Below are 14600 nucleotides of genomic sequence, written 5' to 3' on the forward strand. Positions count from 1 at the left end.
ACTACTAATGTGCCAAAGTCATACCTGACTCCTCCGCAGATGCTCCCTTTTATCATAACTGTTCCGGATACAGTGTATTTTCAGACTTATCCTCAGAAGCAGTGAGTCCAGGATATTCAGGTTATGATACAGATGGTTCAACATCTATCCTGGATTTCTGTGAGACTTAACCCTGAGGCTTCTGGGCTTCATCACCTCCCGCGTTCTGTTGGTGAAACATGCCTGTTAGCATATGTGAGCTCTGCAGTGGGACTTGAAGACACAATGGGCACAGGATCATGGAAACATCTCTGACTTGTTCCAATATCGGAAGAGACTGCAAAAGACCTGCAGTAGTGGCTCAGCGACCGAGATTGGATCAGCAAAAGAGCTATCTCTGTTCCCCACCCACAGCTCACAATGATGACAGATGCGTCACTCCTGGATTGCGACGGTCGTGTGGAAGAGGTGAAGAACAGAGGACTTTGGTTTTTGACTGAGGCCCAGCCCCATATCAACCTGTGTTCACAGACAACACCACTGCCATGTGGCATTGCAACAAGCAGGAAGAGGCTATGCGCCTGTGGACATGGCAGGAATGTTAGGGCATGTTCTTACTGGCTCACAATCTGGTGGGCTGTTAGCACGCCAGAGCACTCAAACTCAGCTGTCGATGACTGACATATCACATACAGCATTTTCATCCAGAGGTTTTGAAAGTTCTCCTCCAAGATTGGTAAGAGCCTTGGTTAGATTTGTTTGCAACTGCCGAAAACGCACAATGTCAGCATATCTGTGCTCTCACTCAGTAACGCATTTCATCTCAAGTGGAGCTCAGGACTCCTACGCACTGTTTTGGCAATACCACACCTCTCCAGATTTATCAAGAAGATTAAGAACGACCAGGCCCAAGTCATCCTAGCAGAATCGGACTGGGCGAAGAGAGTGTGATATCCGAACTCTTAGTGCATGAGCATCTGTCCTCCAGTCGGGCTGCACCTTGGGGAGGATCTTCTGTCGCTGCAACAGGGCAGGGTACTGCACCCGAACCTTTCCATTCTCCACTTTTATGCATGGAGATTGACTGTCGACTGTTGAGTGTTTAATCTCCCTCATGAAGTATGTTCCTCCCATAAAACTATTTATGCCTGTTAAAGGGACACATTTATGGTTTGATGTATTCCTTAATCGTTGATCCTCTGTTTGCACACTAGTCTGAAGTTGTCATTTGTTCTATCCCTGCCCTGGCAACATGGTCAGACTGGCCACTAGGGCAGTCAGGCAGTGTGCGATGGGCTGGTCTGACTGATCAGTTTGTGGGCCAGTTTTTGTCTTCGTCAACCAGTTTTTACAGTGGATTTCCCTGCTATTACCACAAACCTTGCCTGTGGCAAACATGCATGCCGTCTCCCATACTATGCAAAATACCCATATAAAATATTTAATGATTTCAAACTAGCCTGATTTGAAATGTGGGCTACTTATTTAACTATTTAGTTTGCTAACAGGTGTTCATGCCTTTTTTTGTGTTAATCCGACCCTGTCCTGCAAGTATAGTTGTCATGCTAATCTTACCTGTTCCAGTCTCCTATTATGACAAGATCATTTAAAGTTTTACAGCATATGTTTCCTCCTATGCCCTTCGTAGGACTTAAATCTAGTTCTTACATTTCTCATGTGTTCACCTTTTTAGCCTTTTGCCCTTCTCTGCTCCTCACTGATAAAACATTATTCCTTGTAGCGATTCGTCTGCCAGGTTAATTACCTTTTGTGACACCTTACCTAGCAGAGACTCTGCCTAGCCACAGATTGCTTACCAACCCTCTCGACCTTCCCATTCTGCACAATGTTCTAAAGTAAGGAATCTGCAGCTAGACAGAGGCTCTACAAGATATGACTCTACCTTCTAAGTACTTTGTTCATTTGGCTGCGTTGGCGGCGTACCTCTATCTCCTAGACCTGCATTCCCTGTTCAAGTCCTCTATTGTGATGAAGTTTCTTAAGAGGTGACAAGTCTGTACCTCCAACTACCTTTGTTGTGCCCTGTTGGATCTAACTCATATTTTAACAATTGTTATGGGGTGCTCTGTTGGAGCCTCTTCATAGCTGCCAGTTGCATTTGTTAGCTATAAACTTTTTGGTGGCCATTATTTAGGCGAGGCAGATAAGTGGACTGTAGGCTCCACGCCCACCATTTACAATCTTTTCCCTGACAAGTTGGTGTTGCGAACCAGGGCTGCTTTCCTCCTAAAAGTAGTTACTCGCTTCCTCCTGGGCTGTCAATTTCTCTCCTCTATTTCTGTCCCCCTCCCCATCCTGCAGAAGAGGACAAACTGCTGTATCGCCTTGGTCCCTAGGCAGGCGGACAGTTTTTATCTCGACGGTAGGAAAAGATCAGCCTGATTGACCAGCTTATTGCTGGTTACTATGGCAGTATGAAAAGAAAAGCGGTACAGAAATTGACATAATTCCACTGGATTATCCTTTGTATCAAAATGTGCTACTCATTTACAAAAAAGGAACCACATGAAGGAATCTGAGCTCACTCCACCACATCTAAGTCTTCATCATCAGCACTCACCAGAGGCGTTCCTGTTGCAGACATCTGCAAGGCGGAGATATGGGCATCACTAAACACTTTGCAAAGCGATTCTGCTTGGACTCAGAGGTGCATAGGGATAGGCAATTTACTAAATCTGTGCTTCAAGATTTCCTTATTTAACCATTAGTTTCCTCCCACCCACCTCTCTATCTGATCGATATAAATACAGGGATAGTTTAATAAGATTCCAATTTGAAGTTTGGCACTGCACTTCATACTATTGAAGTTTCCCAGAAAGGTGAGGAATGTGCAGGTAGATGGAAGAAAAATTGTTACTGAAGTTAAGTAACTTTCTTATTGACTGAAGATCCCAGGGATACTGGGCATTCTCATAAAACCTTCCAAGTTCTTAACTGACTGCAGCTATTCAAGAAATAAGGCCAACTCCTCAACTTTAAAAACAAACAACTTGTTTACTTCGCATTGCTTCTCCATTGAGGCAGTGCCACTAAAGAAATGTAATGTTTGAGTCTACTTCTGGGCACAGTCTTCCAGGAAGCGCCAGCTTGTACAGACGCTCCAAACACAGCAAAAGATGTACTTTGCTCTGTTTTCCCACCTGTGACTGTTTTATACCTGTACATTTGCCAGGACAAGTTGATAATGCGGCCCCTGGCCAAGTTCTCTGTTCTCAATGTGGGGGTTGATTGCTTTACCTGGACCTCCAAGATGCCTACTTCCATCTAACACTTCTATCCACCCACAGGCATTACCTGCATTTCACAGTGAGTTCCCAGTGTTATTAGTTCACAGTCGTGCCATTTGAACTGATAGCTGAACCATGCATCTATACAAAAGTGAAGACACTTGTAGCTGCTTTACAGCATGGGCCAGGAGTCTATGCATTACCATACTTAGACTGGCTGTTGAAAGTGGAGTTCCAGACACTGGTTAAAGAACACTTTCATAGCATGATGAGTTTTCACCACAACTGGGGCTTTGTAATCAATCTCTTGAAATCCCACCTCAACCCTACAAAGAGCTAAGCTTCATATGAGCAGTGCTGTACATGGCCCACATGAAGATGTTGTAACAGTGACTTCTCACTGCAGATTCCTCACCTTTTGATAACTTTAGAAGTACCCCTGTGCGCCAACAGGTGGCACCTTTTGGCTTACGTTGTTCTGCACAAGATATAGCATGTGTGGCCTAAATAGGTGCCACCCTTGCGTGCTGACATCTGTTACTTTCTTTCAGACCCAGAGCTACTCTGCATATCTTTGTGAAGTTTTCTACAAAACTTTTTAAAATGCTACAGTGTACAAGGGACAAAGTTCACCTCCCAAATATATAGGTTTAAACCCCTGTGAGGAAGATGTGAAACAAAGGTTTGTAGCAATTGTACCTTGATGAATGGCCATCTTAGACCAGTAATAAAGCTCTTTGTGGTGAAGCATTGCAAGATCTGTGCTGGGATGGGTCCCTTCCCAAAGGGAGGTCCCTCCCTCAACAGGTCAACTCAGATAAGTCCAAGTGGTACTCTGCCCCATCCTGCCACTCTCAATCTCCTGAGAAGGTGAGAGGGGGTCATCGTGCCTCCAGATCACGCTGCCAAAGTCAATTCCAACTCTTGTCTCGCTGCAACCAGAATTTCTGGGGCTGTTAGCGATGCTGCAGCAAACAGTGGAATTTCGTTTAACCATGCTGTGGCTTTCTGGCACATTAACGGCTCCTACTGGTGCACTAAAGTGCCCCAAGAAGCCTCCCAACTGGGCTTTTACTGGTGGGTCCATCCTCTCTCCAGCTAGGCCCTCTGGATCCACTCAAGGCTCCGGAGCAACTTCAGTGGCGGTTCCCTTTCAGGTGTTACAACCCACACCGGAAGGTGATCCACAAACCGCAATACCAGTTCCATCGACATCAGCCAAAGGCAGCCAACCCAAAGAGCTGCCTGACACAGAGACGGGGCTGTTCTTACATGAGCTACACACTCTCTTATGAGCCACAAACTCTTTACCACCCATCTCATTCAGTTGAGTGCATCTGCCTTCCAGCAAGGCTCATGTCCTTCATGAGTTATTTGGTACAGACTAGGATGATGGTGGTTATGATGGTTAGGATGACTTTCCAGGAGGAATACCGGTGCAAACACCTCCAACATTCTAGCACTCTGGATACCTCTCCAGATACTATTAGTCTCCACCTCTGGGTCCCACAACAGAGGACATACCTCCTTTATTGTAGTTATGGAAATGGCAGTAGAAGGTCTTGCCACCTACTCCCCTCACATGGAGTTAAAATCAGCATACTGACCAAAGTGTTCCAGCCTGGCCCTGTTAAGTTCTGAGCCATTTCTCTCATTCATTGAGGCTCTCACTTATACACGGGGTACCTGGGCAGAACTATGGTCAGGCCCACCACCTCACCCTCGTGCCACCATCACACTGCTCTAGCCTGTGGAGCATTCCTCCCCTAGTACCCCACTCCTGTGAACCTTGTGGGGCAGGCTTCGGCTAGCAGAGTAAACCCAAACTCTTTACCCACTACTCCTGACAGGGAACTGAAAAGAAGTGAGGCTTTTGGTATGTGGATTTTGTTATCAACTTGTTTGCTCTTTGTTCCTTGAATACCACCTGCCACGTAAGGCTCTACACTTATGCCTTCTGGGAGTGGGACCTATTGCCTATACTTTCTCAGGCCTTACAAGACGGTTTTAATGCTGTCATATTCACCATCCACTGCGGATGGGATGCCACGGACTCCCTCGGCAGAGCTATTGGTACCAGTGTGTTACTAACAAGCATGCCTGGATGTGGTTCACTGGCTTTTCAGGAGACGTACAGGCCAGTTTTATAGACATGCCATATGATGGCTCCTGACTTTGTTGGGGATAAAGCAGACTCTGCCCTGAAGCACTTTTAAGATAGCAGAACCACAGTGCACTCCCTGGGCACTTCTGCTTCTCTGGGCCAGTGGCACCAGTAGTTTCGTCCCATCCGTGGCTATTGTAAAGGCTTCCAATATTGCCAACAAATCAGCAGGTCCAACACTTTCCCCAGCCTTTTTTTGCTGCTGTACCAACAAGAGAGGGCAACAGGGACAGCGTGCAGCCCAGCCTTTTCCTCCCCAGCTTCTCCCTCTCACAAGCCTCTTTAGTGTGCCCGTGATGGCACACAGTTTCCATGTTAGAGGCAGGATCCAACAGTTTCTGCTGGGGTGTCAGGTGATAACTATGGAGAAATGGATCCTTCAAATCGTTCAACAAGGTAGTGCCTTTCCATTTCTTGAACCCATGCAGCACCTTCCAGCATCCTCGCAATGGCTGACGGAGGACCCCATATCTCTCCTACAGTAGAAAGTGTAGACTATTAGAAAAAAGGAGCCATAGAGGGGGTCCCAGGACCAAAAGTATGTTGTAGTTATTATTCCGGCTACTTCCTGGTGCCTCAAAAGTACGGGGCCTCTGTCCCATATTAGACTCAATGCCTTCCTGTCGAAGGACAAATTCAGGCCCAGGTCTTGTCAGCCCTCAATGCTGGCAACTGGTTGGTAAAGCTGGACGTGCAGGAAACTTATTTCCACATTCCCATCCTTCTGCCACACAGGTATTGCCTGTGGTTCACGCTAAGCCTCAAGCATGTTTATGTTTGCTCTGCTCCCTTTTTGCCTTACCAGTGCCTCCTGGGTGTTCACAAAGGTGATGGCAGTGGTTGCAGCACATCTTCAGAGGTCAGGGGCTCTAGTCTTCCCCTACTTCCATCACTGGCTTGTTGAAGGTTGGCTCGCCCCAAGCAGTTGTCTCCTGCCTCCAGACTTTCAAACCTCTTAACAGTGCAGGGAACATTAAGGTAGTGGGGAGAATGCATAAGATAGAAAGAGGCCACAACACATCTCCCCCCCCCTTATGAAAACCATGAAATACTCAACAGAACAAAAATTGGCAAAACACCCCCATCAACAGTCTTCCAAAATTGGGTACCACCCCATCAAAATAAATAGAACAGGTTATCAAACACTAACTCTGCATAACTTCAATATTCAAATGGGATGTAAGATGGTAAAACACAGTTAATCAACATGTTCCACAAATTTACAATACAAATGTACAAATAAAACAAAACGTCCCTGCTCACCCAACCGAGAACACTAACTACCTGTTCCCCTCCACATCATGCATACTATAACAGGACCAGCCTGTTGCCTTACACAACTTAACAGGACTTGAGTTTCTTCCACCTCTACTGCATTGGGGTGTACCCACGTACCACCGTCACCATTCACTTAAACAGAACCAGGGTTTCACCTACACTCTACTGCATTGGTGTGTAATCACATACTCCCATCACCCTATACTCGAACAGCACCAGGGTTTCACCTACCCGATACTGCATTGAGTTGTAACTACTTACCCCCTTCATATTGGGCCTAAAACACAACCCCCACATCCTTAACCCCATTGGAAGGCTTGACACATCACTGGGGTGTACCCCCCTTAACATTGGACTTAACACACTACCCCCCCCATCATTAATTCCATAGGAAGGATTGACACATATCACTGGGGTGTGCTTCCCTTAACATTGGGCTTAACACACTGCCCCCACATCCTTAACCCAATTGGAAGGATTGGCACATCACTGGGGCATATCCCCCTTAACATTGGGCTTAACACGCTGACCCTCAACATCCTTAGCTCTTAGGAAGGATGGTCAAAAACACGGTTCCAAATACGAACCAAGATACTAATATCACAACATTAAAATGTCACTCTGCACATGTGACTCTAGCATCCAACCTCAAATTATACTTCTCTAAAAACAAACATAGCTTTGAAACTTCAGCCCAATATACACAGACAAAATATGGTAAGCAACATTTCATGTTAAAATAACAGTGCACACCTCCCATGCATAACATACATGCCACACCTCAACTTTAAAACACGTTAGTACTGATAAAAATTTCTCAATTCAATAAAACATTACTAATTAATTTCCGCGGCAATAAGCATTGTCAGCATAAACATAACTTTACCCAATTCAACCCAATGCATCTTTAAGCTCCAGTATAGCAGCATTGACCAATACACTCAAGCAATGTATGGTATTGAGTAAAATGCACATGACAGTATATCAAAAGTAAAATTATTCCCTGGAAAATACTCCACACCAGTGAGCGACTTCTCACCCGAATACACTCACAGTTCTATATCCTCGTATGAAAAATTGGCTCACATGCTCTCCACTGCACTCAAGCTGTTACCATGTGCCAGGTCGGCGCTCTAGTCTTCCCCTCAGAAAACTTCCTGGAAACAGATCAGGTACATAATGACCTCTCTTGCAGCATAGGGTGTTAGGAAACTCAGCAATCCAGTCAACATGAAGACTAACTTTTACTCACAATGTGTGCCTTAAGCATAGCGCTTCAAGTGGCTGCAGCGCAGGTTCACTGATCACTCTTCAGATAGTGTTTAAATGCTGACACCAGTTGTTCCTCCAACTGACTTTCCACTAGGTTGCCAAATGTTCAGTGCCATACATTTTTAACTCTGTACACATGCCCCCATTTCCTGAATATACCCAGTCCATACAAGCAGGTACAACAGATCTGGCTCCGTGCACAGCTGTGCAGACCACCTTCTCAATCTGCAGGCCACTACACTCCCTGTTTGCTGCACATCTAGCAGATTAAAAAGCTTGCTTTGAAGTTAATCAGGTCACACGCCCTCTAACTTCTGTTGATTACAGGCTGTCTGATAGAAAAGACACTGGTGGGGCTTCCGGGGCGTTCTGCTTCACTTCAATCTTCAGTTCCTTTTGCTTTATATTTTGATCTTAGATTTTCAGTCTCTCTTCTCTTGGTTGTCTTCTGTAATCTGGTTCCTCCTTAGTTTTCTGTAGGTTCAGTTTATTTCTCTTATTTCATGCGCTGGTTCTTCCTTAAATCGTTGGCAATGTTGTAATCAATGATGGATACTCATAGGTTATAAAAGAAGTAGGTTTTTTAGCTTAGTTGTAGGTTACAGATAAAGCCCCACCACGAACAGCATCCTGCTGCTCAGCCCTTCTCCCTCCAACTGTCCACTCATCCAAGCACAAATACTGTCAACTTTCCAACCATAAAATTATGTCACTCACTGGCTGAGCAGCAGGGAACATTAAGGTAGTGGGGAGAATGCATAAGATAGAAAGAGGCCACAACAGATGTGCTTTTTGAAAGGCCTGCAACCCCTTTGCCGTGCCACAGTGGATCCTTTACTTGCTCATCACATATTTTGTGTGTTCTCTTTGAGCTGCTTCACAGACGTCCTTTGTGGCTTCTCACACTAAAGACAGTATTCCTCATCAACATAACATCAGTGTAACGAGTGAGCGAGCTTCAAGCTCTTTGTGTCAGCCTGCCATACCCCACTTTCTCCCCAGACAAACTGGCTCTGCGGACGCAGGCACCTTTCTTGCCGAAAGTTGTAACGCTGTTCTGTGTCTTTCAAAATATCATCTTACTAGCGTACTTTTTCTGCCAAGCCCCTCTAAGGAGGAGGACAGACTCCCTCTCTTGGACTGCAAAAGAGCACCAAGCTTATACATCAATAATACCAGAGAGCACCAGGTGGACAGTCAGCTCTTTGTGGGGTTCACTGGAACAAAAATAGGCAAGGCCATGCAGAAAAAGACCAACACATTGGTGTGTGCTTTGCATTAGTCTACTATGCATTGGCTGAAAAGCAGCCTCTGGAAGGACTGGGAGCTTATTCCGTCAGGGCCAAAGGGACTACCACTGCATTGGCATGCAGAGTTCCTATCCTGGACATCAGCCAGGCAGCTACATGGGTGTCACTTACGACGTTCATCAAGTACTGCTCTGGACAGACATGTTTACTGAGAGGGGCATATTGAGCGCTCGGTCCTACAGGCTTTCTAATTTAAGTCCATACGCAGGCCCACCTCCATTTATATATTTGTTTGATAGCTATTCAAAAGGTGAGGAATCTATAGTTGGAAGCCTCCACCAGAAGCTCAAGTTACTTAACTTCATGTACACTCTTTTGGTAGAGACTTTCTAACTGCAGATTCCTCACAACACTTTCCGGTCTGTGAATCGGACTCTATCCAGGATTCTGTGCTCTGGTAAAGTCATTTTGCTTTTGGGGGTCTGTGTCTAGGAACAGGGAGATCTTAAAAGCAATTGACATCTGCGCACGGGAATGGCTCCTAAACTGGCTCCTCATGTCCTTTCCGCGGTGGAACGACGTCCGTGCGAAGATGTAAGGTGCCGGCTGGCAGCGCAGATAGCTACTGCTGAATAGTTTGAAGATCCAATCTCACTCACTGGGAGTTTTTAAAAGGTGAGTGACCTGCAGACAGCTAGATCTTTTCAGAAAAAGCGTTACTGAAGGTGGTATCTTGTTTGTTTCAGCTGTACATTCTGTATGGCTGTAAATGCCTATATGCTTAGAAATGAGTTAGAACTGTTTTATTTTAATTCTGTCCTCTAGTTACTAATGCTCTTTTTGTTTGTGAAGGTCTTCCAAGTTGCCTGTTACCATCAAACATGCTTTTCTTTGTATGGCTTCACCCACCATAAATACATTTCTTTCCTGTTTTAATTCAGGATTTAAGAAAAGAACTTGATGTGCTTCTGCAAGAAAAGATAGAAAAACCACAACCTGTTGACTGGGACCACACTAAATCAAGAGACTGTGCTGTTCTTTCGGCAATTATAGATCTCATCACAACACAGGAAAATGTAACCCCCAAAAACATGACGCCTCGATTCCAAGGGGGCTATTACAATTGATGTTATAGCTTCGGTGTATTTTCCACCTATACTGTTGTAGTTTTCATTTGAATTGCCTGGACATTTGTGAAATACTACAATAATCCAATTTTGCTTTGGTAAAGCACTTTTGACGAGTTTATCAATGTTATTTCAGAAATGTATTTAATGACGCTTATAAAACAAATAACCATAAACAATTGCCTAATGTGCAAAAATACTTTTTGTCTGAGGTCCCTTTTCTGGAATTGGAACCTTCATCAGCTGCGTTGGGTTGGGAAGAGAATCTTAACATGCATTTCGGATTCTCAGATGTTTAAACTCGTTTCTTTAGGAGGTTCCATTATCGGTCTGTGTTTTTCGATGTATCTTGCTACATCAGAGCTGACAGTACATTTAATTTATCTTCTGCAAAGTTAAAAGAAATCATTTATACAGACGTAACAGATTGTACATACAAAATTTTCTTTAGAACATTTTTGAATGTTCTGTGGATTTTGTTCAAACGTTCTGTTTACCCAACGCTTCATACTCTACAGATGTTTCACAAGGATTTCTTGCCCACGTAAAAGTCAACTGGTGAGGCAGAGTTGAATGTTAAGCAGTGTTACTACACTGTTTCATTTATTGCGAAAGAGTTGTCATTTCTTTTGTCAAAATGGAAAATCTTTTTTATCATTTTCAGTATAACAGATCAGCTCCTTTATTACCATTCAGATGCATTTGAATTGCCAGGCAAGTTCAAATTATTATGAATATTACCCTTTTAAGCAATCCCTCTTTGACTCTTGTGGTTATTACCACTAGCTCGTGACTGTTCTTCAACAGTAGTGGCATATTATATCATAGCAGCGTTTAATAAACGTAACATACGCTGCAAGGGTTGATGGGAAATACAGGCAAGATGGAAGCATTTAATAACTGGGAGCTATAATTGGAAGACGTCGATTTTGGGAGCTCACTTCAAAGTGAGTTGCTCTTCAGTGGGTCTGTTATTGCAGAAGGGAGGTCTGTAGTGTGTCGCCATAAACATAAAAGTGTTTGCTACAGTTATTTTAATTGACTTGGCAACTGACGATCTTTAAATAGTGCAGATTGTCTGTCCTCTCTTTTCTTTACCCTCCTCACCTTTTCTTTAGATTTAACTTCCCTGTCTTGAAGCCACAACAACTATTGGGATCTTGCCATAAATCTACATTACATCTTGGAAAATAAAAATTGAACTTTGTTCGGGTTGGTGTCTTGTACTGTAAGAACTTCTTTTAGCTCCACATATATACAAATAATTTCATTGGCAAGGGTTTCCTATCACTGAATAAATAATTTCTAGTCGAATACTGTACAAGTGTATTGGCAGGAAATTCAAAATGAATTGTAAATGCATATTTTATTTATAGAAACTGTGTGAGAACACACTTTACAGAACAGTCCTACTCTTAAGCCTTTTAGAAATGGCAACACAAATGCTAGGGCGGTTTACATATGGTTCTTTTCATAGTTTTTCTCCATTGACATAAGTCTAGTACAATAAATTTATAAACAAATAACTGGCATGTTCAAAAGCTTGTTGTGAGCCTGTCGAACTATTATAATTGTTTTGTTTTCGGCCCACTTAATACAGTGTCATTTTTTACGATGCCTTATGAAGATGATGGTTTATCCATGGTTTGTTCTAAACAAACCTTTTTGCATTTCATAAATGCATTACACGCACAGTTGTATATTTAGTTGCAATTCTCAAGTTTTTATTTCTAAAGTAGTGCATTTGCTGCTCTGTAGATCTATTTAGCGACAATTTGAAATGTAATAAAATGTCTTACAATGCCCGTGGCTTCAAAATGTGTGTTGCAGTCTGCAGACTCTTGAAAAATGCAGCAACAAATCTGTATGTGCATCACTTCAGCAGATTCTTAATTAATTTGCTAAAAACTCTAAATTCAAAATGACTAAAAATGAATTTTAGCAAGCATATTCTGTGACATCTTTGCTTGCTGATGATACAAAGGTGCTTATCTTTTATAGTCTTCACAATGTCAAGCAATTGTAGAATAAAATAACGCTTGCCGTGTGATACGTTTCGCATTTACATGTAGACCCTACGGAGATAATGTTGGCCGTTATTGCTACTTTAATTTATTGTATCTATGTACACAAATGTACATCTATTTTCTCTGCTCTTATGGCCGCGAATCGGACTTTGAGTATTTGGGAAAAATGTGTAATGCTTTAAAACTTAATGACGCATTTTGTGTTTTAAAATGATCTGCTTATTTAGGGTTACTGGTTTTCAGGCACCGGTCCATCGAGTTTTATTTGAAATGTAGATACAGAACAGTTTTTCATTCAACTGTTTGAACACGTGTTCTCGTTCTAAATGTAGTTTACTTTTAGTGTAATTCGTTATATGTACATGTTACTTATTTAATTCATCTATTTAAAATGGTTTTGTATATTAGCTTTGTAATGTCTCTCATTCCCTTTGCAGATTCTTTAGCTGTCAAGATATGTTCCAGCAGTCCCGTGCGTCACTCAACGCTAATCGCATAAGTGGCAGGCTTTACAAAGCCCTTCGGTTCTCTTTTCCACTCCTGTCTGTCTGAACTTTAGCACTTTCACCTTTGTCGAATTATCAGTATAGTTCAAATTTAATCGGGTTTTGTCTAGGTTTTTTTGCATTTTCCTTGAACCATACTCATCAGGGATAAATAGTCTCCAGGGTTTAAGAGTTGCAAGAAAGCGATGCCTAAAACACACACTTCATGAGCTCACTGTTTGTGGTTCTTTGATATCTGTCATGACTGCCAGAAATCTGATGCAAGTGTCGGTATCACCTAAATCTCCGATACTGTGGAATACAGGAGTTAACGATTCAAAGGACAAGTCTGACACAGAGCGCATAAGGGCCCCTAAGAGTAAGAGATTTGTTTCCCCCTCTCAGGGGTCGGGATTACAATTTGAATGCTTTGGGGGGATTGAAGCAGAAGAAGCATAAAGAGATGTTGCATCTTTTGGTGAATCCCAGGTGTCTAGCCACCAAATTCCTTATAAATGGAGATTTCATTAACCAGAAGATTAGATAATAATGTGCCAGAACTAGTCAAGGAAACACTTGGTGAATAACTTTGGGAGGTGGATGTGAGACCGAAGTATTGAAGTATTCATCTTTAGTGCATAGTCAACCACTGTAGTCAATTGATTTTAATTCACATTAATTAACTTCAGACAGTGTTAACCTAGTAGGTCTGGCTTTAATGCAAGCAGTCAGCCCACAGAAGGTTGCGAATGATGCCCCAGCATGAGGCAGCATTTACCCAACTCCCCCCTCTTCTCAAACAACAATTTTTGGAGAGTGCTTCTCAATGAACTCACTGAGTACTAACCATCCTTCTGTAGGCAGGAAGACAAAACATATTCTGCTATGTCATGAGCACTGCCTTGCCACTGCCAGTGATGGAAGCCAGTTCCGTTTTGAGCCAGGGACCATCCAGCCCAGCAATCCATTCAAGACTAGATGGGCAACACTGCTGCTTCTACTTGCTGCTAACGGTTTCTCTGTTACTGGGATCAGCAGCCTAGCAGCACCCACTGCCCGCGGCTGGCTGAGAGATTGTGATTGCGTAACGTGGTGTGCAAGAGCTCCATCTACTTCCTCACGCCTGTATCATGCAGCTAACTACTGCCACCTTTCCTTCCCAGCTCCAACTAAAAATTAAATATGGCTTTTGTGTTGCTAACTGTGCAGCATAGAAAGTGAGACACACACGTTTAGAGACTGGAGGCAGCCACAGACACTTACAGTAGTTAAGCTGACCCTCCAGAGTCACAAGCAGCTTCCAGGAGAGCTGTGGTGACAGAGGCGTTGACTGGACAAGTCGAGTATGTATAGCAAAGCAGCATGGTGTACCTGTTCCTGAGTAGAGTAGCATGGATTAACTGATCCTGTGCTGTAGAGCTAGAACAACCAGGGCATTTGGTTTAGTGTGTTCCAGTGCATGTAGGAATGGATCATGTTGTGATTGGCAAGCCGCTATTGGGGATATTCACAAAGGTAAGTTACACTTGTGAGTAATTTACACATATAATTTCACACTTAAACTTTTAAGAAATTTTACTACTTTTGGCTACTCACAGAACCAGAGTGTAAAGTTACTCAAAAGTGGGGACTTAGAGGTCTCATCCCCTGAGAAAGGAGGTGGGCGTACCTTACATGCATATTTTACTACTTTAGAAAAACAGTAATAAGTCTAGCACCACACCACCATGGCCAACCCTTATCCTGCAACACACTCTATAGAAAATAATA

General features: G+C 43.3%; 1 protein-coding gene across 1 annotated transcript in view; it reads left to right on the top strand.

Moving 5' to 3' along the window:
- The window catches only part of DHX36 (DEAH-box helicase 36), a 275760-nt gene extending 264235 nt beyond the window's left edge, over positions 1 to 11525 (top strand). Inside the window, exon 25 of the mRNA XM_069213319.1 lies at positions 10133 to 11525. Coding sequence (XP_069069420.1) covers positions 10133 to 10318 — 186 coding nt within the window. The 3' untranslated portion in view covers positions 10319 to 11525. The remainder of the gene's footprint in view (positions 1 to 10132) is intronic.
- Positions 11526 to 14600: the final 3075 nt, after the last annotated feature.

This window comes from Pleurodeles waltl, chromosome 11 (assembly GCF_031143425.1).
Source record: "Pleurodeles waltl isolate 20211129_DDA chromosome 11, aPleWal1.hap1.20221129, whole genome shotgun sequence".
Classification (NCBI taxonomy): Eukaryota; Metazoa; Chordata; class Amphibia; order Caudata; family Salamandridae; genus Pleurodeles; species Pleurodeles waltl.